The sequence below is a fragment of the Hypanus sabinus genome, chromosome 13 (genome assembly GCF_030144855.1).
Source record: "Hypanus sabinus isolate sHypSab1 chromosome 13, sHypSab1.hap1, whole genome shotgun sequence".
Taxonomy (NCBI): Eukaryota; Metazoa; Chordata; class Chondrichthyes; order Myliobatiformes; family Dasyatidae; genus Hypanus; species Hypanus sabinus.
Window position 1 is genome coordinate 17313948 of NC_082718.1, and position 26312 is coordinate 17340259.

The 26312-nt window shown below is 41.8% G+C and overlaps 1 protein-coding gene across 3 annotated transcripts in view; it reads left to right on the forward strand.

Annotated features, from left to right (window-relative positions):
* Nucleotides 1-2368: 2368 nt before the first annotated feature.
* Nucleotides 2369-26312, forward strand: part of napepld (N-acyl phosphatidylethanolamine phospholipase D) — a 52566-nt gene continuing 28622 nt past the window's right edge. The window contains exons 1-4 of one of the 3 annotated variants that reach the window (XM_059987202.1): nt 2369-2729; nt 4973-5282; nt 13351-13997; nt 24149-24263. In XM_059987202.1, the coding sequence (XP_059843185.1) occupies nt 2557-2729; nt 4973-5282; nt 13351-13997; nt 24149-24263 (1245 nt within the window). In that variant the 5' untranslated portion in view covers nt 2369-2556. Of the gene's footprint in view, nt 2730-3821; nt 3911-3997; nt 4088-4972; nt 5283-13350; nt 13998-24148; nt 24264-26312 lie in introns of those variants that run through there. The other 2 variants (XM_059987204.1, XM_059987203.1) reach the window with 2 other exon arrangements.

The following is a 26312-nucleotide window of genomic DNA, read 5'->3' on the forward strand; positions in this document are numbered from 1 at the left end:
CAGAACTGAACACAATACTCCCAAAAGCGGTCTAACCGGAGTTTTATAGCGCTGCCGACATGCCACACACCTTCCTAACAACCCTATCAACTTGTAAGGCAACTTAGATCTATAGGCGTGGACCCCAAGATCACACTGTTGCTCCACACTGCTAAGAATCTTGCCATTAACCTTGTACTTTTAAGTTCAACTTTCTAAGTTTCTCACTTCAAACTTCTTTGGATTGAACTCCACCTGCACCTGCCACTCCTCAGCCCAGCTCTGCATTCTATCAGTATTCTACTGTAACTTACAACATGTTTTTAAACTATCCACAGCACTACCAACATCTGTGCCACCTGAAAACCTAATGGCCCACCCTTCCACTTCCTAATCTCGCTCATTTACTAAAATAACAATGAGCAGGGGTCCCAGGCCAGATCTCTGTGGAACACCACTATCACTGGCTTCCAGGCAGAGTATGCCCCAAGTACTACCACTCTCTGCCTTTTGTGTGCATCCCATTTCTGAATCCACACAGCCATACAAAGTCTACCACTCTACCTTCATCAATTTGTTTAGACACTTGCTCAACAAAGTTTGCAAAGATTAGGCATGTCATCTAAAACTTTGACAAAATTCTACAGGTGTGTGGTGGAGAGTAGATTGACTTGTTGCATCATGAATGGAAAACCATCAGGCTCTAGAACCAGAGGGAATAATTTCACTCGCTCCATCATTGAACTGTTCCTACAACCTATCGACTTGTTTTCAAGGACTCTTCATCACACATTGTTGATATTTATTGCTTAATTATTTATTATTATTATTTCTTACTTCTCTGTATCTGCACAGTTGGTTGTATTTTCCACACGGGTTGTTTGTCCATCCTGTTGGATGCCGTCTTTCATTGGTTCCATCATGTTTCTTGTATTTGCTGTGAGTGCCCACAAGAAAGTGAATCTTAGGGTTGTAAGATCCTCATCTTCTTATCTGGCTTCTACCTCCTTTCTTTCCAGTTCCGATGGAGGGTCTCAGCCTGAAACATCGAGTGTTTCATTCTTCTCCATGGATGCTGCCTGACCTATTGAGTTCCTCCAGCAATTTTTTTGTGTGTTATTCTGATGCTTACTTCCGTGGCCAGTGGGAATGCAAAGATCCAAGATGTACCATGACTTCCTGTTGCTCACTCTCCTCATTATGAATGCAATGGACCCAACTTGAGACGTCCCTGATCCCATGGTCCACTCTCCTCTTCTGTCAGATTGCTTCTTCTTCAGCTCTCTCCCCATTCCTTTTCAGTCCTGTTGGAGAGTCTCGGCCCAAAATGTAGACCGTTTATTTAATTTCATAGATGCTGCCTAACCTGCTGAATTCCTCCAGCATTTTCTAATTTTTGCTCTGGATTTTTAGCATCTGCAGAATCTTTTGAGTTTATTGTATAACTAATTTCTTGTAGCATTAATTTAGACACAAGCATTTTGCAAGATCAAATTTGTTATCAATAGAAATGATATATTGGATTTGTCAACAGAAATGTTGACAAGAAATCAGAACAGAAATCATGTACTGTCGCAGTCAAGGAAGTATTTTAAATATATTTTTAAAGTAGATTATACCTAGAATATTGTGTGCAGTTTTGGTCCCCTAATCTGAGGAAAGACATTCTTGCTATAGAGGGAGTACAGAGAAGGTTCACCAGATTGATTCCTGGGATGGCAGAACTTTAATATGAAGAAAGACTGGATCGACTAGGCTTATACTAAGTGTAATTTAGAAGATTGAGGGGGGATCTTATTGAAACATATAAAATTCTAAAGGGATTGGACAGGCCAGATGCAGGAAGATTGTTTCCGATGTTGGGGAAGTCCAGAACGAGGGGTCACAGTTTAAGGATAAAGGGGAAGCCTTTTAGGACTGAGATGAGGAAAAATTTCTTCACACAGAGAGTGGTGAATATGTGGAATTCTCTGCCACAGGAAACAGTTGAGGCCGGTTCATTGGCTATATCTAAGAGGAAGTTAGATATGGCCCTTGTGGCTAAAGGGATCAGGGGGTATGGAGAGAAAGCAGGTACAGGGTTCTGAGTTGGATGATCAGCCATGATCATACTGAATGGCGGTGCAAGCTCGAAGGGCCGAATGGCCTACACCTGCACCTATTTTCTATGTTTCTATTAACGGATCAGTAAAGACATCGTGCACATCTTGAGATCTGAAATATCTATCTAAAAAAAACTAATCTTAACCTGAAAAGAGTGTAGAAAACTTCGAAGAATCTCAGTGTTAGGTCCTTTATCTCTCAGCAAACCAAACAATGAAAGTTATAAAATATAAATCCCGGGCAGTAGCAACGATCTGGCTCGTGATTGGTCGCCCTTATTCCCAGGACCATACACGTGACTTGAAGTTGCCAGGTAGCTGCTGAAGTACGTGAAGTGGGACTTGCTCCCGAGAAATTCGCCATTTGCCGCCATTCGTTTTGCCCCTCGGTTTTGTGGAGTTACAATTTGAAACGTAATCGAGCAACATGCCGGTAATGAAGAGCTTTCAGGTCACACTCGTGATCTGAAAGGCGATGGTCACAGACAGTACCGGTTCCGTGTGCCTCGCGATCTACCGGCCTTTCTTGGTTGTCAGTATCACAGCAGCGATTAAATTTCTGAGTCTGGTCCACAGATACTCGGTGAAGTGTGGCGTGACCGATCCGAGAGGCGGCATGGGAGAGGCTAAATCCCCTTGTCATCCCAGGTGAACTTCTGACCTTCCATTTATTTCACTGACACTAGACCTCGCCTTCGTTAGGTCTTTTAGCGCCTCTTCGTTTCAAAAATATTTCCCACTTTTGTTACTCGTGCGGCCTTGAGCGAATCCAATTGCGATCCACTCTCTGGTTTAACATAATTAAGCGGGAGCAAGAAATTAATCGGAGATCCAGAAACTTTAAGTATTGGAACCTCTTAAAACTTATTTTAAATATAAGAACTTTTTGGACGCGTTGTTGGCGTTATTCCAGTCTACAACGCCTTTTGTTAATTTGGGTTCATTCAGCACCGAGTTCCGGTGCTAATCCCTATGGTTTGGCACTAGGGGCAAACTCTGGGAGTTTTTTTTTAACAAAGGAAATTGCTGTAATTCAGGTTTGATCTGAGCAACCTGGTCAGCAGCGAAAGTCCTTTGACCACTGCTTCACTTAGAGCATTCATTAAATAACTTTACGTTTTTTACCAAATTGGGGGAAAAAAATCCAAAAATATGTCGGACTATAGGTTGCCTTAAACGTAAACCATTTTATTTCCATTGATCTTACTGGAGAGGCCGCAGCCTGACATCATTATTACAATTTAGCCCAAAATAGAGGCGATGCTGACAGACTATGGGGGGGGGGGGGGCAGGGTAACACTGGTCTGAACATTTTCTGTTTGGTCGGAGTTGCCGCAGATTACCTTAAGAACAGACATATCCAACATCCACCTTGTCTGTACAAATAAAGTCAACAGTTACTGTTTTTAAATCCAGTTTGATATTAGCCGTACCCCCACCCCACCCCATACACACACTAAACTGTGTCAACCTTTCTACAAGTCCGCACACGGAAAGCGTTTGAGGGAAACTTTAATCTCGCTTCCCATTCGATCGGGACTCAGTTGTTCAAATGTTGAACCGGAGCTGCGGAAGCCCGATCTGCAACTCTGCTGAGCCCGGCAGAGAATCCCAGCGATTAATTTGGGCTACTTCGTTGTTTATTTTAATGGGGGGGGGGGGGAGATAGTTTCTCTTTGTGCCTCCGTCAAAGTAGCTTTGAGTCATCCGCTTGTGGGGCTGACTGGTTGATTTGCAGTGTCACGTGTTGGAGCAGAGCCGGGGCTGACCTCGGGGTTTTCACTTGTTCCTCTGTCAGCGGGCGGCAACCACGGGAGGGAAACTATACAGTAAGTGTGAGCCCGCCGGCTGCCCACCATCGCCCCTCCTCCTCCCCCCCCCCGGCCCCCAGAGCATTTCCAAAACACAAACACGTCGTTAACATTCACAATGTTTCCCCTAACCGCTCAGTGCTCTGTTCTGCTGCTTGTGGAGCTAACAGTTCTCTGTAGTCAAGCTGCCAAGACGTAAGCTCAGACCTTGGCTTTGCGGTGAACTTTTATCTTGTTACTGTTTACCGGCGGATCAACCGTCTACTGCGATAATTAAGCCTAGTGATTAATAGCAAGTATCACCTTACTTTATGATTGAAGAATCGGAAAGTGTGTGTGTTTATACCTAAACGTTATACACAACGTAGCGTCGTGGGCTTTGCTTTCGTTGGGGGAACCTGAACAGTTCCCATTCGAGAAGGACCGCTGGCTTTTGGAATACATTGGTGTTCCATTCATGCCGCTGACGATTTAAGCGGCATTATTTTTATTTGTACTTGTTGAAAAACCCAGAATTTCATCCGGGTTCAGCTCTTGTTTTAAAGACTGCCAGAGTTGCTCAGCAAGGTTACCGCAATGCCATCTACACCGCAGTTTTTGACCGTTGATTGCTTTTGATATTGGCTGCGTAAGATGCGCATCCGCCAAACTGATTTATACCATCGGCTGCGTTAGTGTGGGCCCCATTGAGGGTCCCGGGACCCTGCACAAAAATCCAGGGGCTAATTAGAACTCGGAGAACTTTTCCCCCAAATCAAAGCAAATTTATAAAACACCAAGAGGTCTTTGGTTACTTGTGCGCCGTTGAGATATGACTTTTGCCCGGTGCAATTACAAGGCGCAATTTTATTTCCTGGAAAGGGTTGGGGTCGCAAAAGGTTGATGGCTAGCTCAGGCTTCGGAATTATAAAGTCACTGACAGCCGTGCATTTCTGAAACTACTTCACATCGACGTAACAGAATGGGAATGGTGTGAAGCTAGGATTTTGTACTTTGCAGCGTTTGAACGTTTTTAGAAATTTCATGGACCCTGACGTCTATCCTTAATGGTCGGTTTGACCTTTTTATCTTGTACTACAGAGCTGAGGGGAGCATGGACGTGAACTTGGAAGAACAAGTTCCTCATTCCAGGAGTCATTATCCCAAGGAGGCTGTGAAGAAAAGAGTGGGAAGCGTGAGCAGAGACTCCAGGGGAAGCACTTCATCCCGGACCTCCAGGAAAAGCTTCAGACTGGATTACCGACTGGAAGAGGACGTGACAAGATCCAAGAAGGGCAAAGATGGCAGGTTTATCAATCCATGGCCAACGTGGAGCGCCCCTGCTTTCGGCAACGTGCTGAAGTTTGTTGTGATGGAGAAAGACCACACAAACATCCCAAGTTCCAAAGAGGTGAGTGAACAATGGACCTGTCCGTCCCTTTAGAGATCTGTCGTCAGAGTGGCTAAGCATTTGACTGAGTCCTACCTCACAGAAATAGCTCTTTGCTCACTATGTCTACGCAAGGTGAGCACTTCAACAATGTGCATAATTAATGTACATTTCTCCAATGCGTTTTCTGATTAGCTGATAGCAATCCGCATTTTGAAAGTGTTAAAAAAGCAGTCTGTTTACGTGGTAACACACACAAAATGCTGGAGGAGCTCAGCAGGCCAAGGGCATCGATGGAAAAGAGCCGAGACCCTTCACTATGATTTCCAGCATCAGCAGATTTTCTCCTACCTACTTGAGAATCTGGTGGCCTGACTGGGACAGTGAGCCCGGGCAGGAGATGGTACTAGTTCGATCTGTCTGCTCATGGAGGGTTCCCAGGACTGAACTCAGGATCACTGGCTGTTAACTGCCAGGCTGCGTTTTAAAGGCAGTTCAAAGGTGACTCCAGCCCCGAAGATGCTGGACAAAGCAGCAGTGGTTGGACCAGAAGCAGTGAGATTTGATTTTGGGAGAGTAGAATTCAAGGGAGGAGGGAGCATGTATGCATATGCCTCTGGAGGAAGGGAGGTTCATAGAAATATTACTGGGTAGATGATGAAGAGAAGAGGTAAGAATACCAGACATGGTAGGAGGTAAGCTAGGGACTCAGGAGAAAAGAATGACCAAATATTGTGTCCTCTGGTGTAGTGTTAGTGTTGCTGCCTCAAGGCTCCAAAGACAAGGGTTTGATCCCAACCTTAGGTGTTGTCACTGTGGCTGCATGGGTTCTCTCACGTGGACAGCCAGAGGTTTTTTGCCATGAGGGAACATAGCTTTAAGTTACTAGGAAATGGGTACCGAGGGGATGTCAGGGGTAAGTTTTTCACACACAGAGTGGTGGAAGTGGATATGATAGGGTCTTTTAAGAGCCCCTTAGGTAGGTACATGTAGCTTAGAAAAATAGAGGGCTATGTGCTAGGGACATTCTAGGCAGTTTCTAGAGTAAGTTACATGGTTGGCACAACATTGCGGGCCAAAGGGCCTGTAATGTGCTCTAGGCTTCTGTTCTATCTCAAACATCACCATAGAGTGATGTAGGGTATGGGTGGGTAGCAGGAGAAGGGGGAGTTGATGGAGATGTGAGATTGGTGAAGGATTGATGAAGCAGGGTGCTTAGTTTTGGGGGGGGGGGGGACCAAGGGCTAGTACCTCTGTGAGTTGGCTTTATATCTAATCAGATTTATCCTCTGAATAGCTGGAAAACAGTGAGTGGCCTCCTCTTTGAAATTATGTGAAGCCTCCAATGTGTAAGCCATAACATTCTAGATTGATGGTTTTCATAAAAGTAAACTTTCCTCAAAGATCATTATATGCCATGACTCATGCTGTTTCTTCAGGTCAGTGTCTAATTGCAGTTTATTTTGGGCTTACATCATTTATCCAGGAGAAAGGAGTGAACGTTTCCTCCACTACCACTGCAATCTCTGTTTACTGGTGGCATCACACATCAGCCCTATCAGTACAATATGATTCTTCATTTTCAGTTGTCAGGCCAAAGGATCAGTAGTGAAGTGATGGTTGTTGCTAGTCTAGACAGAATTGGGTTATGTTATTTCTAGAGGTGGAATCATAGAATTGTTCTTAAGCAGCCTGGGTAAGGCCACCTGGAGAAAGGGGGAAGATGAGGTAACTCAAGAAGTAGTGATCACTTCCAGATACTTCCAGAATATAAAAAGACTGGTTGGTTAAAAACAGCCAAGGAGTTCTAATATTTTGAGATTGTCAACTGCAACTTATTTGCTTTGCTTCCGGCATTAATCTAGCCTCCAGTACAGTGCTGAAGAAGTGCTGCATTGTCAGTGAGTGGTACCGCCTTGTGAAGTCCCAACCCTGTCTGCTTTCAGGTGTACACTCCTTTCAAAGTATGGCAGGGGAGTCGTTCCAGACATCTTAGCCAATGTCAATCACACAAAAATCGACGGAGCTGTGGACAGTGGGGAAGATTGTCAAAGGATATAGATCATTTGGAGCCACGGGCTGAGTAATGGCAGATGGAGTTTTTAACCAATTCAATATGAGGCATTGAACTTTGAGAGGGGAAGGTACTTAGTACATGGCAGGCGGCTTAGGAGCATTGATAAACAGAAGGATCTTGAGTTGCAAGTATATAGCTTGCTTAATGTTACTACACAAGTGGGTAGAGGGGTCAAGAAGGCATGCAACATGCTTGCTTTCAATTTTTGTGGCATAGAATACAAAAGTTGGGAAGTACTATTACAGCTGTATAAAACTTTGGTTAATGTGCACTTGGAGTATTGCAAGCTCAAGAGATTCTGTAGATGCTGGTAGTACAGAGCAACATACGCAAAATGCTGGAGGAACTCAGTAAGTCAGGCAGCATCTACGGAAATGAATAAACAGTCAACGTTTGGGACAGGACCCTTTATCAGTTCTGATGTGTAGTGCAGGAAAGAGTGAAAGAGCAATTTCATGTGAGGATATTGTAATTCAACATTGAACAAGTATGATATTTTTGTAAAGTTAACATTAAGAGAAAAAGAGGATTCCGTTTCTGTGAGGTTGCGTTATTATGGAAAGGGCTGTGAGAGTTTAATTTAAAGACAAAATGCTAGAAGACAAATTTTATATATGTTCACTGGCATAATTCATGAAAATGAACTTATAAAAGAAACAACTGCCAACTTTAGGACAGAATAATGAACTGTTAGCTTCTAGGCAATTTTAGGGCCAGTACTCAACAAATTTAAAACAGTAATGACATGCACTAGTCCAACAATGTAGAATAAAATAACTTAAATGCCTTATCTTTCCTTGCCAATGCCTCCAGCTACTTCGAATCCCCTGTTCAGACCTTCTTGCCTACCCTCACCCTCACCCTCACCTTCCTCGAAGACTATTTACAACCTACCTCAAACCAAACTTTGGAATCCATCTTCTTCTTTGGATTGGTGCCAGCTATTAATTGTTTCTGTAATGCATTTTGATAGGAAGAATGGGCATAGGCAACATAGTGCTAGAAGTTGTGCAGGAACTAAGGAATGTAGGGGATTGTATGCACAATTCTTCGAAAGTAGTAGGGCAGGTTGAGAAAGTGGTTAAATGCATATAAAATTCAGAGCTTAATTATTAGAGGCATAAAGCATAGAAGCAGGGAAGTTATACTGAGCCTTTTGTAAAACATTGGTTTTATTGAGTTCAATTCTGCTTGCCTCATTATGTGTATTTGTGAAAACATGACTGGAGGGGCAATGGGCATAATTTTTTGGAGGTAGGTCAGTGGATGTAGTAAGGCATTTGACAATGTCCTTTATGGTAAATTAATCTAGAAAATTAAGATGCATGTCATTCACGTGGACTTGGTAGCTTTGGTCAAGAATTGGCTTGCACAATGAAGACAGGGAGTAGCAATAGGAGGGTGTTATTTTGGGCAGAGATCTATGACCAGTGGTGTTTCACAGAGATTGCTGCTGGATCTTCTGTTGTTTGTAACTGGGAAAACCAACACCAAGTCTGTTTACAAGAAGGGGATGAGCAGACTCAATTTTCTAAGGAAGCTGAGATCCTTCAATGAGTGCAGCAGGGTGTTGGAGATCTTTTACCAGTCTGTTGTAGTGAGTGCAGTCTTCTTTGCTGCTTTATGTTGGGGGAGCAGCACTGGTGGTGGTGATGCAAGAAGACTAAATAGACTCATCACAAAGGCAGGATCCGTCCTTGGCTACAACCCGGACTCTTGAGTTAGTGGAGGAGGGGAGGTCACTAAACAAGTCAAGTCAAGTCACATCACTTTTATTGTCATTTCAACCATAACTGCTGGTACAATGCATAATAAAAATGAGGCAAAATTTTTCAGGACCATGGTGTTACATGACACAGTACAAAAACTAGACTGAACTACGTAAAAAACAACACAGAGAGAAAAGAAACAACTACACCAGACTACAGACCTACCCAGGACTGCATAAAGTGCACAAAACAGTGCAGGCATTACAATAAGTAATAAACAGGACAATAGGGCAAGGTGTGTATCCATTATGAATAATCTGGTACATCCTCTCCATGACCTACTGAATAACTAGCGGAGCACTTTTTCAAACAGACTCGTTCAGCTCCGCTGTCACAAGGATCATTACAGAAAATCTTTCCTACCAAATGCAATAAACATATTACAGCAGCTCACCTCTGCGACGGGAGAACACACATCACAGTACAACAGTCTCTGCTTTATTACTTTGTACATTTTTATTATTGCACATTGGACTTTGGTATTATTGTTATATTATTATCGCCAAATGTGGTTTTAAATGTTGCTGCTGTAACAAAATAATTTCCCACTTGGGATCAATTACTTTTTATTATTATTATACATAACTTGGATGAAAATATCGATGGGTGGTTTATTAAGTTTGTAGACCACACAGAGGTTGATGGAGTTGGGCAAAGAGGCCGTGCATGTAGACGAGGAGGTAGAGAAGACACACGGCATGCTTGCCTCTGTTGGTTGGGGCTCTGAGTATATGAGTAAAGAAGTCATGTTGCAGCATTTTAAAATTTAGGGTGGGGCACAGTTAGAGTATTGTGTGCAGTTCTGGTCACCTTATTACAGAAAGAGTGTGGATTTTTGGGAAGGGATGCAGAACAGGTTTGCCAGGTTATTGTCTGGATTGAGGGGATGATCTTACAAACCTGGTTTGTTTTCTTTGGAGCATCAGGAGCTCAGGGGAGACCTGGTTGAAGTTTATAATATTGTGAGAGGCACAGTTAGGACAGGCAGTCAGAATCTTTTTCCTTTCTTTCTAAATCTTTTTATTATTATTAATAATATGGACAGAATACAAATGATATATTGATAAAGAAATTACAAACATACAAATTCCATTACATATGAAAAAAAACATAAACAATAGTTACAATATAAATGAGTTTACCAAGACATAAGCCATACAATATATGTATGAACATGGTGAGTCTAAATACTTAATAATATATGATATTAAAAAAAACAGAACAAAGAAAGAAAAAAATATATATATAGTGCAAAACTAGCTAATCTACTAATCTAATAACTAATATAGAAGAAAAAAGAAGCAAAAAAAAAAGAGAGAAAAAAAAGGGGGCTGTTTATAATATCTCACAAGAATAAATATTCATCAATGCCGTCACTTCCGGTCCTCTCAACATACATAAGCTAAAAGCTGGGAAATCAAATGAACTTGGAACAGGGTCATGTTACATCATATGAAAATGTTGAATAAATGGTCTCCATAACTTTTCAAATTTAATAGAAGTCTCAAAAACACTACTAATTTTTTCTAAATTTAAACATAACATAGATTGAGAGAACCAATTAAATACAGTGGGAGGATTAATTTCCTTCCAATTCAACAATATAGATCTTCTAGCCATCAGAGTTAGAAATGCAATCATTCGACGGGCAGAAGAAGATAAATGCAGTGAGTCTAACATTGGTAAACCAAAAATTGCGGTAATAGGATGAGGTTGTAAATCAATATTCAAAACCGCAGAAATAATATCAAAAATATCTTTCCAATATTTTTCCAAAAATGAACAAGACCAAAACATATGAGTTAAAGACGCAATTTCAGATTGACATCTATCACAAATAGGACTAATATGAGAGTAAAAATGAGCTAATTTATCCTTGGACATAAGGGCCCTATGTACGACCTTAAATTGTATTAATGAATGTTTGGCACGTATCGATGTTGTGTCAACTAATTGAAGAATTCTATCCCAATTCTCACTAGAAATAATAAGGTTAAGCTCTCTTTCCCAATCCTTTTTGGTCTTATAAAGGGGCTCTGAATGTATCTTCATAATTATATTATAAAGTTTTGAAATAAGCCCTTTTTGAAAAGGGTCTAATTCAAATAAACTCTCCAAAATATCTGAAGGCACAAAATTTGGAAACGTAGGGAGTACAGAACTTAAAAAATGTCTAATCTGTAAATATCTAAAAAAAATGAAATCTAGGCAAGTTATATTTGTTGGATAATTGCTCAAAAGACATAAAACAATTGTCCAAAAATAAATCAGAAAATCTTAGTAATCCCTTAGTTTTCCAAGCCGAATAAGCTTGGTCTATAATGGAAAGGTGGAAAAAACAATTAGATACAATAGAGAATCTTTTTCCCTTGGTAGAAATGTCAGAGTACCTAAGGAAATACATTTAAGGTGAGGGGAGGGCAAAGCTTTAACAAAATTGCAAGACAAGCACTTTATGTAGTTACATGGATCGGGCTGTCACAGGTACGATGGTAGTGTTTATGAGACTATTAGGTAGACACATGCATATAGAGGGATATTCATCATGTACAGGCAATAGAGATTAGTTTAAATTGGCATCATGTTCAGTACAGACTGTGTGAGCTGAAGATCCCATTCCTGTGCTATGTTCTATCTTCTTCACTGTCTAGATCGCTATCTTCCTTACTGTCTAGATCGAAACACAATAGTCTGAGGGATGTGTCTAGCTGATTTTCAGATTAGGTAAGGAACCAAGAAAAGATGATGTATCTGTAGCTCAAAGGGAATATCCAGCAGTGGCTGTAATCATACCTGAAGTCACACAAGGTTTCTCAGAAGCATCCTGTCGCAGTCACAGGATCTCATTGCAGTCATCCCTCAGAATTATCCCCTCCAACTAGACATCTTTATCAGTGACTCTTTCTCCATCTTGACCTCTGGGGAATATCTAAAGATCATATGGTGACCAGCTTCAGTCTCAGATCTGTTGATGTCTAACCAGCCAAGTTTAGATACTGATTACAGCCAGTTTGTTCTGTACCATAACCTGAAAAGCATCTAGACTGGGGCTATTGCAATAGGACCATATTCCTAATAGTGAGATCTAATAAGTAAATACCTCTTACATATTTTAACAACATTACCATTGCTGAGGTCCTCATTATCAGTATGTTGAAAATGGCCAGAAGCTCTAATAGTACCAGCTGTTTCAGTAATGTGACTGACTATTTCATAATATACTACTGTCTATGATTTCCAAAACTTAAATCAGGAGTGTGTAAGCATTGCCTGGATTGCATTGGGTAAAGAAGTTCTATTGCATATAAAGCAGAGAAGTTCCCAAACTTCTCCCTTCTCACTGAAGCCCTAACTGTCCACTCCAACACTGGCACAGCAGCATGGCGTGCGGGATATATTGTAGTAATTAATCAAGTACTCCCCACCCCCCACTACATCCTGTAATCTCTGCCACCAAGCACAGTATCATCTCCAAGTTAGTTACTGCCTGTTACGCTGCTGATGTTTAGGACAGCAATGAAGGTCCTCCACCTCTGTCTATCCCTACAGTCACACACACATATAATAAGATTCTTCATTGCTGTTTCTTTAACAATTTTTGTTTGACTAGTCTGGAACCTGGAAGACCGGTGGACCACTCTTAGTCTGGCCTCTACCCTTTAACCCATGGGTGATCCTATCAAGAGCCAAAGCTCAAGGCCAGACTCCAGCCAACGTAGCTCTCTGGATCTTTGAAGCACACAAGCCTCCAAACCCTACGACAAGGTTGTGGTCCTTTTGGAGAGCCATCTCCAAGTTTGACACAGAACACTTGCGGTAGTACATGAATTAACATATCTGTGTTTTTGGTTACAGACTTACTGTAGAACTTCCTTCGCTCCTGAAGTTGTTTGATCATTATTTCAGAACAATTCAAGAGAAGTAGTTACCTTCCAGTAGCTCTCTCAAGGGACCATTATGAAATGAGTTCTGTTCAGAAGGTTTAACAATCAAAATTCCAACCTAGTGGAAACTTTTGTCAACTCTAATTGGTCAAAACAACCATCTTATTAGTTCACATTATGATTTAGAAATGAACTTAAAGTAAGATTCTGCTTGTTTGTAAAGGTGGTGATTGTGATTTGCATTTAGTGTGTTGCTTTTCCATAACACTTTTAGTCATCTCAGTTAAACATGCAGGTGACAACAATTCATTGGGGAAAACAGGCCATTTCTTCTTTTAATCTATTGTCTTTGCTTCTAGGAACTTGATGAAGGATTGCCAATAAAAGAACCATTCTTTGTCAAAAACCCAGAACTGGTGGGCGAAGTGGGCAATGGAATCCGAGTAACGTGGTTGGGACATGCGTCGCTGATGGTGGAAATGGAAGGGCTCACTTTTCTGACAGATCCCATCTTCAGCCAACGAGCTTCACCGGTGCAGTTCTTTGGACCAAAGAGATTCCGAAACCCGCCCTGTACGGTGGATCAGTTGCCCAAAATAGACGCTGTGGTTATTAGTCACAACCATTATGATCACTTGGATTACAATACCGTGCTTAGTCTCAATGAGCGATTTGGGAGTGACTTGAGGTGGTTTGTGCCGTTGGGTTTGTTAGGCTGGATGCAGAACTGTGGCTGTGAGAACGTAATTGAGTTAGACTGGTGGGAAGAGAACTGTGTCCCCGGGCACGATGAGGTCACGTTTGTTTTTACCCCTGTGCAGCACTGGAGCAAGCGAACTGTAACGGATGATAACAAGGCACTGTGGGGCAGCTGGTGTATCCTCGGACCTTGGAACAGGTTCTTTTTTGCTGGTGATACGGGTTACTGTGTGGCCTTCGAACAAATAGGGAAACGATATGGACCATTTGATCTTGCTGCAATTCCTATTGGAGCCTACGAGCCGAGGTATGTAGATTTTAAGGTGCTTCTGATATTTATTTATTATATTTCATGTACTTAGTACTTTCTGACCTTGAATTGGGATGGGGAATAGTCAATTATTTGCAGTTGTAGACTAATTTGATTTAGTCCAATAATTCACTAAATGGCCTCATCAGAACAATTGCCACTAATTCATATCAATGTCAAAATATGACAATGCAGTAGCACTCTTTTCCTTTCTACAGGAACGATCATGTATAGCCCACGGATCACTTGGAGGCAGCACATACCAAAGAGCAAAAACCTGCTAGCATTAGGGGCTGAGTCACAAGGATGAAAGTTAACTCACCACCATTCCCTCCAGCACCACTATCTCGTGTAACACAGAATACAAAAGATAATCTACATTTGGTGTAGGTGACCAGGGGAGTTACCTATCTGTAAATAACATGCTTTAATTGTTATGACCAGAATCTAGTTGAGACTTCCCGAACAAGGGTCCCTACTTCAGTTTACCGATCACAGGTGGCTGATAGTTAGCTCTTGGATTGGGTGTTGGTCGGCATCTGTGGACCTCTGCACAATGGGGTCTGTTCCAACAACTTGATTCCCTATTGACTGATTGTCTGCTATGTGAAGCGAGCACTAGTGGAAGGGATCAGCGAATGTACAGTCTGTACTGCGGCTGAACTGCCTGATTCACAGCAGTCTGCGTAAGGAGAAAGAGAGCTGGCGACTGTTCCCATCTGATATCTTGAGCATCTACCATGGCTGTGGACACCACTGTGGTCTGTGAGTCAGAACGCTGCAGTTCAAGTGCTACCTCAGAGACCTGCACACTTCAAATTGGTGCCAAGGACACCCTGTGGATATTCTTCCCATCCCTCATCCTAAAGGACCCACTGTGTATTTTTGATTCTACTGGTACTGCAGATTTCCTGATACCTTGCTTTGATGCTCATTTTAAATACTGGGAGACCGAGGTAAGTTTCAGCAGGGGAGTGAATTGTTGGAGAGCAAACCTGTCTCGCTCATTGTCAAGTTATGCAGAGGCTGCTGTGGATAGTCATCAGTTTGGATGAGACATTAAACTGAGTCTCTGTCTGAGCTCTCAAGCACACGTGAAAGATCCCAAGACATTATTTTGAAGGAGGGGCATGTCCAGTGTTCTTGACTTGCTGACATCACTAATTTTACAACGCTGATCATTTTATCCTTGCTGGTTGCGAGGGCTTGCTCTTCAATTTGACTAGTGTGTTCTCTACATTTCCTCCAAGAGGCCCACAACCTTGTTGTAGGGTCTGGAGGCTTGTGTGCCTCAGTGACCCGGAGAGCTATGTTGGCTGGAGTCAGGGTCTTGAGCCTTGTCTCTAGGTAGAGTCGTATATACCAAACAGGTTAAAAGGTAGAAGACAGACTAAGAGTGGTCCATCAGTCTTCCAGTTTCCAAGGTTCAGCTCTGGGCTAACAATCCTAACAGGTTAAAAAATGTGTTACAGCAACAGCAATGAAGAATCTTTCTATATCTGTGTGCAACTGTATGGACAGAGAGAGATAGAGGACCTTCATTGCTGCCCTAAACATCAGCAGTGTAAATGGCAGAAAATAAGTTCTCTATAACAGCCATAAATTGACTGTAGAGAACTTTAGGATGTTTGAGGAGGCAATGAAGTGCTAGAGAAATGCAAATGTTTTATTGATGCATTATTTTCAGCAAAATTTCTTTTTACTACATTGAATAAGTTAAGGTTTAGCAATTATCATTGCCTTGGACAATGCAGAAAAGCAAGTCACTAAAACTTTGGCTTTAACACTTCTTGAGCAAATTGAATAGCTGCACATGGTAGAACAATAGAACAATTTGCTGGCCATGACTCATCAAGTTGTGAGTTACATTAGTGGGCAACTCCCTTCATCATGAGGGAGACAAATCAGAGCATGCCCAGCCTGGTGCTGCATTCCATGTGTCTGAGACTGGCCCAGCCTGGATTATGGAACGTGACCCTCACTCACTGGGGAGAAAATGTGCTGCATGGAGCCAAAATAGGGAAAAGTAACCAACTCAACAAACCCACCCTTCCCCCATGCCCCCTCTAATTAATGATAAATTCTGAAAAATTCAGCTTATTTTAAAAAAATGTCTGTTTTCACATTGCCAGTTGATTAATGGGAGCAGTCTAGCAGAATCAGACATCATTACAATCCCTGCAGTGGTCCAGTAATTCCTCCGTTTATCTTGCATCACTCTTAGTTTCCATGTAAATTCAACGGAGATGAAATAAGCCATTCGATCCAACAGTTCTAGGCTTACATTTCTGGCCCACACTGGCTTCCTCTAAGTTTCACATTCTAACAAGATTCTGGTTGAAGACGCTTTTCCTGGGTTCTTAATCATGTTTATTTTCTCCTTGGCTACTAATGTCAGACTGTCTGCAAATACAGCTTTCTCAATTTCTCTTGGTCGTGTATAGAAGGCACGATAGCATAGTGGTTAGCTGCAGTGATCAGGGTTCAATTGCTGCCACTGTCTGTGCGAAGTTTGTACGTTCTACCCGTGATCAGGTGGGTTTCCTCTGGGTGCTCTGGTTTACTCCCACATTCCAAAGGTGTATGGGTTAGGGTCAGGGGCAGTAAGTTGTGGGCGTGCTATGTAGGTGATGGAAGCATGCTGACATTTGTGGCTGCCCCCCGCCCCCACCCCCAGCACACCCTCAGATAGTGTTGGCTGTTGACACCAATGACGCAGTTCACTGTGCGTTTTGATGATACAATATCTACGTGACAACTAAAGCTGCTGTAATCTAATCTGTTCCGTCTTTTCTGACGGTCATGACCTGGCATTGTAACTGCAAATCATAATCCGTGCTCACCTCAACTTCCCACCACCTTAATTGTGATAGAGTTCCTCTTGCTCTTACCTACCACCCCATCAGCTGCTGCATCAAATATATTATCCTCTATAACTTCCACCATCTCCAAAGGGATCCTACCACTAAAAATACCTTTACCTCCCCACCCCCCAGCTTTCCGCAAGGATCAATCCCTCCATGATTCTCCCTCCATCCCTCCCCACTAGTCTACTAATTTCTCTCCCAGCAAGCAGCCAATGCTATACCTCCTCCCTCACCTCCATTCAGGGCACCAAACAGTCCTTCCAGGGGAGGCCAAACTTCACCTTCATGTCTGCTGGGGTCATCTGTCGAGTCCGGTGCTCCCAATGCGGCCTCCTCTTCATTGGTGAGACCCGTAATAATTTGGGGGACTGCATCTGCAGGGGGAGAAACAAAGTTAACGTTTCAGACCAATAACCCTTCATCTGAGCTAAGAAAAGTGAGGAGGCAAGTATGTTTGAAGTTGCACAGTAGCGGAGGCATGGTGAAAACAGGGTCGAAGTGTGGAAACTGAGAATATCTGAGCGACACAGCCATCTACCAAGCGAAATTGAATGGTTGTTCATCACAGCTGATCTGCCTGAAGGAGTGTAAATAGAGGCAGACAAATGATAGCAAGAGAGAGAGAATGGAAACTGGGGAAGTGAGATACAGATCACAACTGTTGCTGCTGGAGGTAAGAAATTAGCCAGTGGTGGAAATGCTCAGTGTATCAGATCACATCTGTGGCGAGTTTAATCAGAATTGGCCAGGTCTGACACAGGCAGTACAGTCTGGTTATCTACTGTCCTAATTCATTATCGTTTGTTTACACTCTTTCAGACTAGCTATGCTTAATAAGCATTCATATCCCTATTTTCAACAATGCAATAAACAATTGTGGAACCTGGACAGCTATGGCTGCCATGTTGTGAAAGACAGCCCCTCACCCTCTCTGCAAATGAAAACATTCTGCACTTGTTCTCTTACTGTTCCAATACTGATAGAGGATCATCAACCTGAAGCTTTAATAAAGTTTCTCATTTCCACAGATACTGCTCAATATTTGTTTTTATTTCAGATTTTTAGCATCCCTAGTTCCTTGCTTTTGACAATATAAATGTATTTTTACTTGCAATAATGCCTTCCACAAATGAATAATTCTGTATATATAAAATATTTTTCACCATCTTTTTCAATATTAATTTTTGATTCAAATTAATTTACTAGTGGAAACAATTTGTCAGCATTGATTCTCTTAACTGCAGATGCCGAGCATGTCTGTGAGATTGCTCAGCATTCCTTCACACTGCATTGAGTTTTGGTCTGCTTTTAAATTCCCTGATTTCAATATACCGTTTGCAGATTATCCTAGTGAGTCAGTCCTACTCATTTTCAGCTCTTCTATTCTTTCAACAGCAAGTGTAAAATTGCATAATTTGTGAGGCGTGGGTGAAATACTGTTTCATACATTACCATTTTCTTGCTTTAGTATTCAAATCAGGTTTGCATAACGTGTTTTGTTGTGATTCTTTCAACACCACTGAAACTGAACCAGATATATTTTCCAAAGTACGATGCTTGTTACAGTAAATCCCTTTTTATTAAACTGTCCACAGTATTTCATAAATTTAAAAAAAAATTCAATCTGCCTTATTGATAAAGATATCCATCACAATATATGATCTTTGCAGCAGCCACTTCAACTGTTCAAACAGCCAGCTCTGCGAAAGATTCAGCCGAAATATGAATTGCATTTGGAGAGAAATTTTATGTCCTGCAGTACAGGAGCAAGCTGCTGCTGGAACTGTCTGTCACTAGCAGTGGAATGGTGGTGAAGTGATGAATACTAAAACCATTAGCATGAACGATTCTGAAAACGCAAGAGGTTCTGTGGATGCTGTGAGTCCAGAGTAGCGCACACAAAATGCTGAAGGGACACAGCAGGTCAGGCAGCATCTATGGAGAGGGTCTCAACATCTTGGGCTGGACTGGAAAGGAAGGGGGAAGAAGTCATAAAAAAGAAGGTGGGGGAGAGAGGATGAAGTACAAGCTGGAAGGTGACAGGTGAAGCCAGGTGAGGGAGAAGGTAAGTGGATAAGGGGGTGGGAAGAAGTGAGAAACGGGGGGGGGGGGGGTCGTGATAGATGAAAAGGGTAAAGGGCTGAAGAAGAAGGAATCTGGTAGGAGAGGAGAGCGGACCATGGGGAAAGAGGGAAGGAGGGGGGGCACGAGGGGAATGTAATAGGCAGATAAAGAGAAGAAGTAAGCGAAGAGCCAGAATGAATAGGGGCAAAATAGAGAAGTGAGGGGGTGGGAGAAATTATGCGGAATCGAAGTTCATGCCAGCAAGTTGGAGACTATCCAGACAGAATATGATGAGTTGCTCCTTGAACCTGAGGGTGGCCTCATCGTGGCAGTAGAGGAGGCCGTGAACCGACATTTCCAAATGGGAATGGGGATTAGAATTAAAACGGTTGGCCACTTGAAATCATGTTTGTTGTGGATGGTGCCAGGGTGCTCAACAAAGTGGACCAGCAATCTACATTGGACCTCTCTGATGTAGAGGAGGCCACACTGGGAGCACCACACAGTAGATGACCCCGACAGATTCTCAGGTAAAGTGTGGCCTCACCTGGAAGGACTGTTTGGAACCCTGAATGGAGGTGAGGGAGGAGGTGAATGGAAAGTTTGTTCTGGTTGCAGGGATAAGTGCCAGGAGGGAGATCAGTTGGGAAGGACAAATGGACAAGGGGATCACGGAGAGAGTGATTCATGTGGAAAGTAGAGATTGGGATGGTATAAAGATGTATTTGGTGGTAGGATCCAGCTGAAGATGATGAAGGTTGCAGAGACTGATGAGCTGGATGTGGAGGTTCATGGGTTAGTAGGTAAGGACAAGAGGAACTCTATCACTATTAAGTTGATGGGAAGATGGGGTAAAGGCAGATGTCTGGGAAATGGAGGAGATGTAGGTGAGGGCAGCCTGAATGGTGGAGGAAGGGAAACCACATTCTTCTGGGGGGGAAAAAGAAACTTCATCCTGCAAACAAAGATGGTGGAGACGAAGGAACTGAGAAAAGAGAATGGCTTTTTTTTTTAACAGTTGACCGGGTGGGAGGTGTGTGGCGCGTGGCCAAGTGGCCGAGGCTTTGGGCTGGTGATCTGAAGGTTGATAGTTTGAGCCTCAGCTTGAGCAAGGCACTTAACCACACACTGCTCCTGCATGTTTATAGCCCAGTGGCGACGGTTGGTGCAGAATAAAAGAAAAAAAAAGTATAGTAAAGATAGCTATGGGAGTCAGTAGGTTTATAAAGGACATCAGTGAACAGTCTGTCTCTATAGGTGGAGACAGAAAGATCGAGAAAGGGGAGGAAGGTATCAGAAATGGACCAAGTGAATTTAAGGGCAGGGTGAAGAAAGTTGGAGGCAAACTTAAAGAATTTGATGAGCTCAGCGGGAGAACTTAAAGCAACACCAGTGCAGTTGTCAATGTAGTGCAGAACGAGTTGGGGAGCGTTATCAGTCGAGGTTGCTGAACATGAATGTTTTGCAGAGGTCAAAGTAGGTATCGGCCAATACAATAGGAAAGTAGCTGATGCCATCGATATAGGTTAATGCGGCAGTATTAACAATATGAGTGCACTGGTAAAAAGTTTAAGTTACTTTATGTGTTTTGTAATCCAGCATGTTAACACAAAGCTCGAAGTAAATTTATTATCAAAATATGTACTATATATGTTATCATATACTACCTTATTTGATAACCTCATGTTATATACCTAACATGATAAGTTTTTATCTACAATTTGAGAGGGATAAGGGCAGATCAGAGGTGTCAGTGTTGCAATTCAATAAAGGAGACTACGGAGCCATGAGGGAAGAGCTGGCCAAAGTTAAATGGGCGGATGCCCTGGCAGGAAAGACAGTGGATCAGCAGTGGCAGATATTCTTGGGCATAATACAAAAGATGCAAAAGCAGTTCATTCCAATGAGAAGGAAGGTTTCAAAGAGGGGGAAGGGGCCACTGTGGTTGACAAAGGAAGTCAGAGATTGTATAGCATTAAAGAAAAAGAAGTATGACAGGGCTAAGATGAGTGGGAATACAGATGATTGGGAAAGTTTTAAGGAACAGCAGATCTTAACTAAAAAAGCAATACAGAGAGAAAAAAATCAGGTATGAGAGTCTAGCCAGGAATATAAAAGGGGATAGCAAAAGCTTTTTTAGCTATGTGAAGAGAAAGAAGATAGTTAAGAACAATGTTGGCCCCTTGAAGAATGAATTGGGAGAAATTGTTATGGGAAACAGGGAAATGCAACAGAATTTAATACGTACTTTAGATCTGTCTTCACCAGGGAGGACACAAGCAATCTCCCAGATGTATGGATGGGCCAGGGTCATAAGGTATCAGAGGAATTGAGACAGATTGACATTAGGAAAGAAACTGTGATGAGTAGACTGGTAGGACTGAAGGCTAATAAATCCCCGGGTCCAGATGGTCTGCATCCGAGGGTTCTAAAAGAGGTGGCTCAGGAAATTGCGGATGCATTGGTAATTATTTTCCAATGTTCCTTAGATTCAGGATCAGTTCCTGAAGATTGGAGAGTGGCTAATGTTGTCCCACTTTTCAAGAAGGGAGGGAAGGAGAAAACGGAGAACTATCGCCCTGTTAGCCTAACGTCAGTCGTGGGGAAGATGCTTGAGTCCATTATTAAGGACGAAATAGTGGCACATCTAGATAGCAGAAATAGGATTAGGCCGAGCCAGCATGGATTTACCAAGGGCAAATCATGCTTGACTAATCTGTTGGAGTTTTTTGAGGGTGTAACAAGGATGTTAGACGAGGGTAAGCCAGTGGATGTTGTGTACCTAGATTTTCAGAAGGCATTCGATAAGGTGCCACATAGGAGATTGGTGAGTAAAATCAGAGCTCATGGCATTGGGGGCAGGGTTTCAACATGGATAGAAAACTGGTTGGCAGATAGAAAGCAAAGGGTAGCAGTGAATGGGTGTTTCTCAGACTGGCTGGAGGTGACTAGTGGGGTACCACAGGGCTCTATATTGGGACATGGGTGTGACATGCAAAGAGGACGTTAGGAGAATACAGGGAGACTTGGATAGGCTGAGTGAGTGGGCAGATACTTGGCAAATGTCATTCAATGTGAATAAATGTGAAGTTATCCACTTTGGAAGCAGGAACAAGAGGGCAGAGTATTGTCTGAACGGTGTAGAGTTAGGTAAGGGAGAAATGCAAAGAGACCTAGGAGTCCTAGTTCACCAGTCAATGAAGGTGAATGAGCAAGTGCAACAGGCAGTGAAGAGGGCAAATGGAATGTTGGCCTTTGTTACAAGGGGAATTGAATACAAGAGCAAGGATGTCCTTTTGCATTTGTACAGGGCCCTGGTGAGACCACACCTGGAATATTGTGTACAGTTTTGGTCTCCAGGTTTAGGGAAGGACATTCTGGCAATTGAGGAAGTGCAGCGTAGATTCACTAGGTTGATTCCTGGGATGGCAGGGCTGTCTTACGCAGAGAGATTGGAGAGATTGGGCTTGTACACGCTGAAATTGAGGAGATTGAGAGGGGATCTGATTGAAACGTTTAAGATAATTAAAGGATTTGATAGGATTGAGGCGGAAAATATGTTCCAGATGTTGGGAGAGTCCAGTACCAGAGGGCATGGATTGAGAATAAGAGGTCAGTTATTTAAAACAGAGTTGAGGAAGAGCTTCTTCTCCCAGAGAGTTGTGGAGGTGTGGAATGCACTGCCTCAGAAGACGGTGGAGGTCAATTCTCTGGATGCTTTCAAGAAGGAGCTGGATAGATATCTGATGGATAGGGGAATCAAGGGATATGGGGACAAGGCAGGGACTGGGTATTGATAGTGAATGATCAGCCATGATCTCAGAATGGCGGTGCAGACTCGAGGGGCCGAATGGTCTACTTCTGCACCTATTGTCTATTGTCTATTGTCTTATGATTTGTTGTACCTTATTCTAATTAACACCTTGAAACATGTACTTTATCCAGAATTTAAGGTTCAAAGTAAATTTATTATGTCACCATGTACAACCCTGAGATTTATTTTCTTGTGGGCATTCTCAATAATTCCAATAACTTTAATGGAATCAGTGACAGACCCCACCAACAGGGTGAGCTAGCGAGCAAAAAACAACAAATACAAAATGAAGGGAAAATAATAATAAATAAGTAATAAAGATCGAGAACATGAGATGAAGAGTCCTTGAAAGTGAGTACATAGGTTGTGGGAAGAGTTCAGTGATGGCACAAGGGAAATGATGTTGTTTAATTTACTTAACTATTAGGGTCAAATGTGGGATATTCCTTGCTCAGTTACTCCCTGTATTAAACATGAGGAATCCTTACCCCTTCTGCCTCTCTCTGCTCATTTAAGGTATCAATTGTCTTAAAATCAGTGCAGATAATATTACTTATTTCTTTGAGATCAATGCAAATTCCTCTAAATTGTGCATAGGAGGAAGAAAGGTCTTCTTGAGGGGACAGTATGTTTTATGCCTAAGCAACACAGTTGTAATCATTGCAGAAGCTTTTTCTTTCTTTGTACCCCCTTCGCAACTCAAGGCCTTAATCTAAAATGACATTCCAGTGCCACAGTGCTTTTTTAAAGATACTATTCATTGAATGAGAAATTCAAAAGACCACCCCTGGCTGTTCTAGAATACCTCATGCTGAGTTCCACAAAGTTTCAATCAAAATTCTTTCCTCATCAAAGACTGCCAGAGAATTTATCTTGCGCTTATTTCTGGGAATTTTTCTACCTCCATAATGACACCTCACTTAAAAAATAATTGCTTATATGAAATTTTAAGATATTTTCTGATACGATAACTACATTTTAGTTCACCATTTAGGCATATAGCTTATATTGTAGATTGCTTTTTTCATGCTTCCTTTATTATCCATCCTTGTTTTCTGGTACTTGTATTAATAGCTCACATTAATGCCTTCAGTTCATGGAAAACGAGGTTTACTCAATGTTTCTGGAATCCTCTTTTGCTTACTTATTATGTTAGAATTTTGGCAATAACAAACATAGGCCAGTCAAAGTTTTATAGCTTTTGCACGAGCTGGTCAACTGCTTCTGAATCTCCATCATCTTTCCTGCTTCATTTTTGCATTTTCTGTTGAATTGACCAAGTGAATGCCTAGTTGGAAGGAGGGTGATGACGTATTGCCTGACTCGGCTCAGAAACGCGGAGCGCTGCACTCGGAGGTTTGAGGCTCATGGTTTACAAGTCCATGTCTTCGTCTCTCCTCCAGGTGGTTTATGAAATACAACCATGTCAACCCAGAAGAGGCTGTGAGGATCCACGTGGATGTTCAAGCAAAGAAGTCTGTAGGAATACACTGGGGAACATTTGCTTTAGCCAATGAGGTCAGTACTTTGCAGTTCAAGGTTTCTTTCATATCATAGAATCGTAGAAATCTACAGCACGTTAAAGGCCCTTCGGCCCACAGTGTTGTGCCAACCATGTAACCTACTCTGGAAACTGCCTGGAATTATCATAATGCATAGCCCTTGTTTTGTAGGCACAAAATTTTCTAATTTAGTATCTGGAAGTTATTTTTTTCCCATTTGACATTCCTGTACTTTGATTTCCATATAATTTACTTGCAGAGATGGAGCATGTAACCTCCGACCTCTGAGCTCTGAGTCATATGTGAATCTGGGTCAGTGTGTGTTAACTACTGAATTAACTCTTGTCCTGGTTTTTGGAAAGGGATTTCTCATTACATGGTTCATTGAATACATCTGACCTATTGGGGTGACAGCTCATTTCAGCTGGGACCATGGTGAAAGTGTGCAAAGGACCAGGAAAATGTGGAAAAGTGCAAGTTGACTCAGGATTAACACTATTATGAAGATATTTTACTGGAGATGGATTTAAATGGATGAGGAAGAAGTGGTGTCTTTCTGATTTATCATTCATGGGGTATCAACGTCACTGGTGATGCATTTCCTTTCTAGTAATAAATACTCTTGAAATAAGGAAGCAAATAGCAGTCATTCACAGTAGTATATCTGGAGTTATGTATAGGCCTGGCCAGTGTGGATAGAGATAGCAGATTTCCTTCCCAGAACGAGCTAATTAAAATGAATGAATTTGTATCTTATAGTGGTTTCGTGATCACCATTGTTGACACTAGCTTTTTTTAATGCCAGGTTAATTTTAATCCTCCAACTATAATGGTGTGATTCACACTAACATCCCTGAACTAATGGATGCAACTCTAGTAACAGATGAGGTGAGAAATCCCTGGCATGTCCCTCTTCCATCTATTCCCCTGGTCAGGGTAATAGTGGAACCACAATCAGGTTCAGGGTTTGTTATCACTGACGTGTGTAGTGAGATTTGTTGTTTTGCAATGTATAAAACAATTACTATGTTACAGAAAGAAATATAAGATATATAAATAATATGAAAAGAGAGCAAAATAGTGAATAGTATTCATGGGTTTGGAAATCTTATGGCGGAGGGGAAGAACCTGTCCCTAATTTGTGTGTGTTGTCTCAGGCTCCTGTACCTCCTCCCTGAAGAACTCCAAATGGAGCATATCAGCAAGAAAGGTTGTCTGGTTAACTACGTGGTATCATGGCAGTCAATGGGATTAGAAAAAGACGGTGGGCGTCTACTGTATGGCCTTTTAGGAAAAGCAAAGAACCAAAGACCAAAATGACTCCTTACGGACCCATTTAAAAGAGAAGACCCTGATAAGCCCTCCTTCACTTTTCCCAACGTTACCTTGGCTGAGGTTATCTCAGCACAATCTTGGAATTTGATCTACCACGTTTCAGTGGTTCTCTCAAACAGTTTCTTGTTTGAGCTTAGAAAAAATTAGAAGTACTATTTTTGACCCATCAATTAAATTTGAAGAAACTTGGGGACCGTTTATTCGACATTTTCATATGAGTTAATTTGACCTCTTCCGGATCTTTTCTCTTTTTATCCTTGTTCTGGTATGGAGTTCCGGATTTCTTGACACTATCATGTATATATAAACTATTATTATTGCCCATGTTAGTTTAGGTTTATTGCTTTATTTTAATATATATTTTTTCTTGTATTTTTTTTTCTTTCTTTTTGTGATTATCCTTTTTCATATACAATTAATACAGGTTTGATTGATTATTTTATGATGTTCTTTGCTGATATCGCAATAAGATATTGCTATCTTATTACTAATTTAACTTCAAGCCTAGTGTATTTATAACCTATTCAATATTATGTTATGTTATTTTTTTATATATATGAAACTCAATAAAAAGATTGAAAAAGAAAAGGAATTTGATCTGTGATGTTAAGTAAGGCAGGTCGTTCACAAAGTTACACGTGTTATATAAGGAAGGATGGAAGGTTTAGAATGTTTGAAGCAGTGGCATGTTAAAAGTTGGCAGTTCATGGGCTCATAGTTCAAAAGTTCA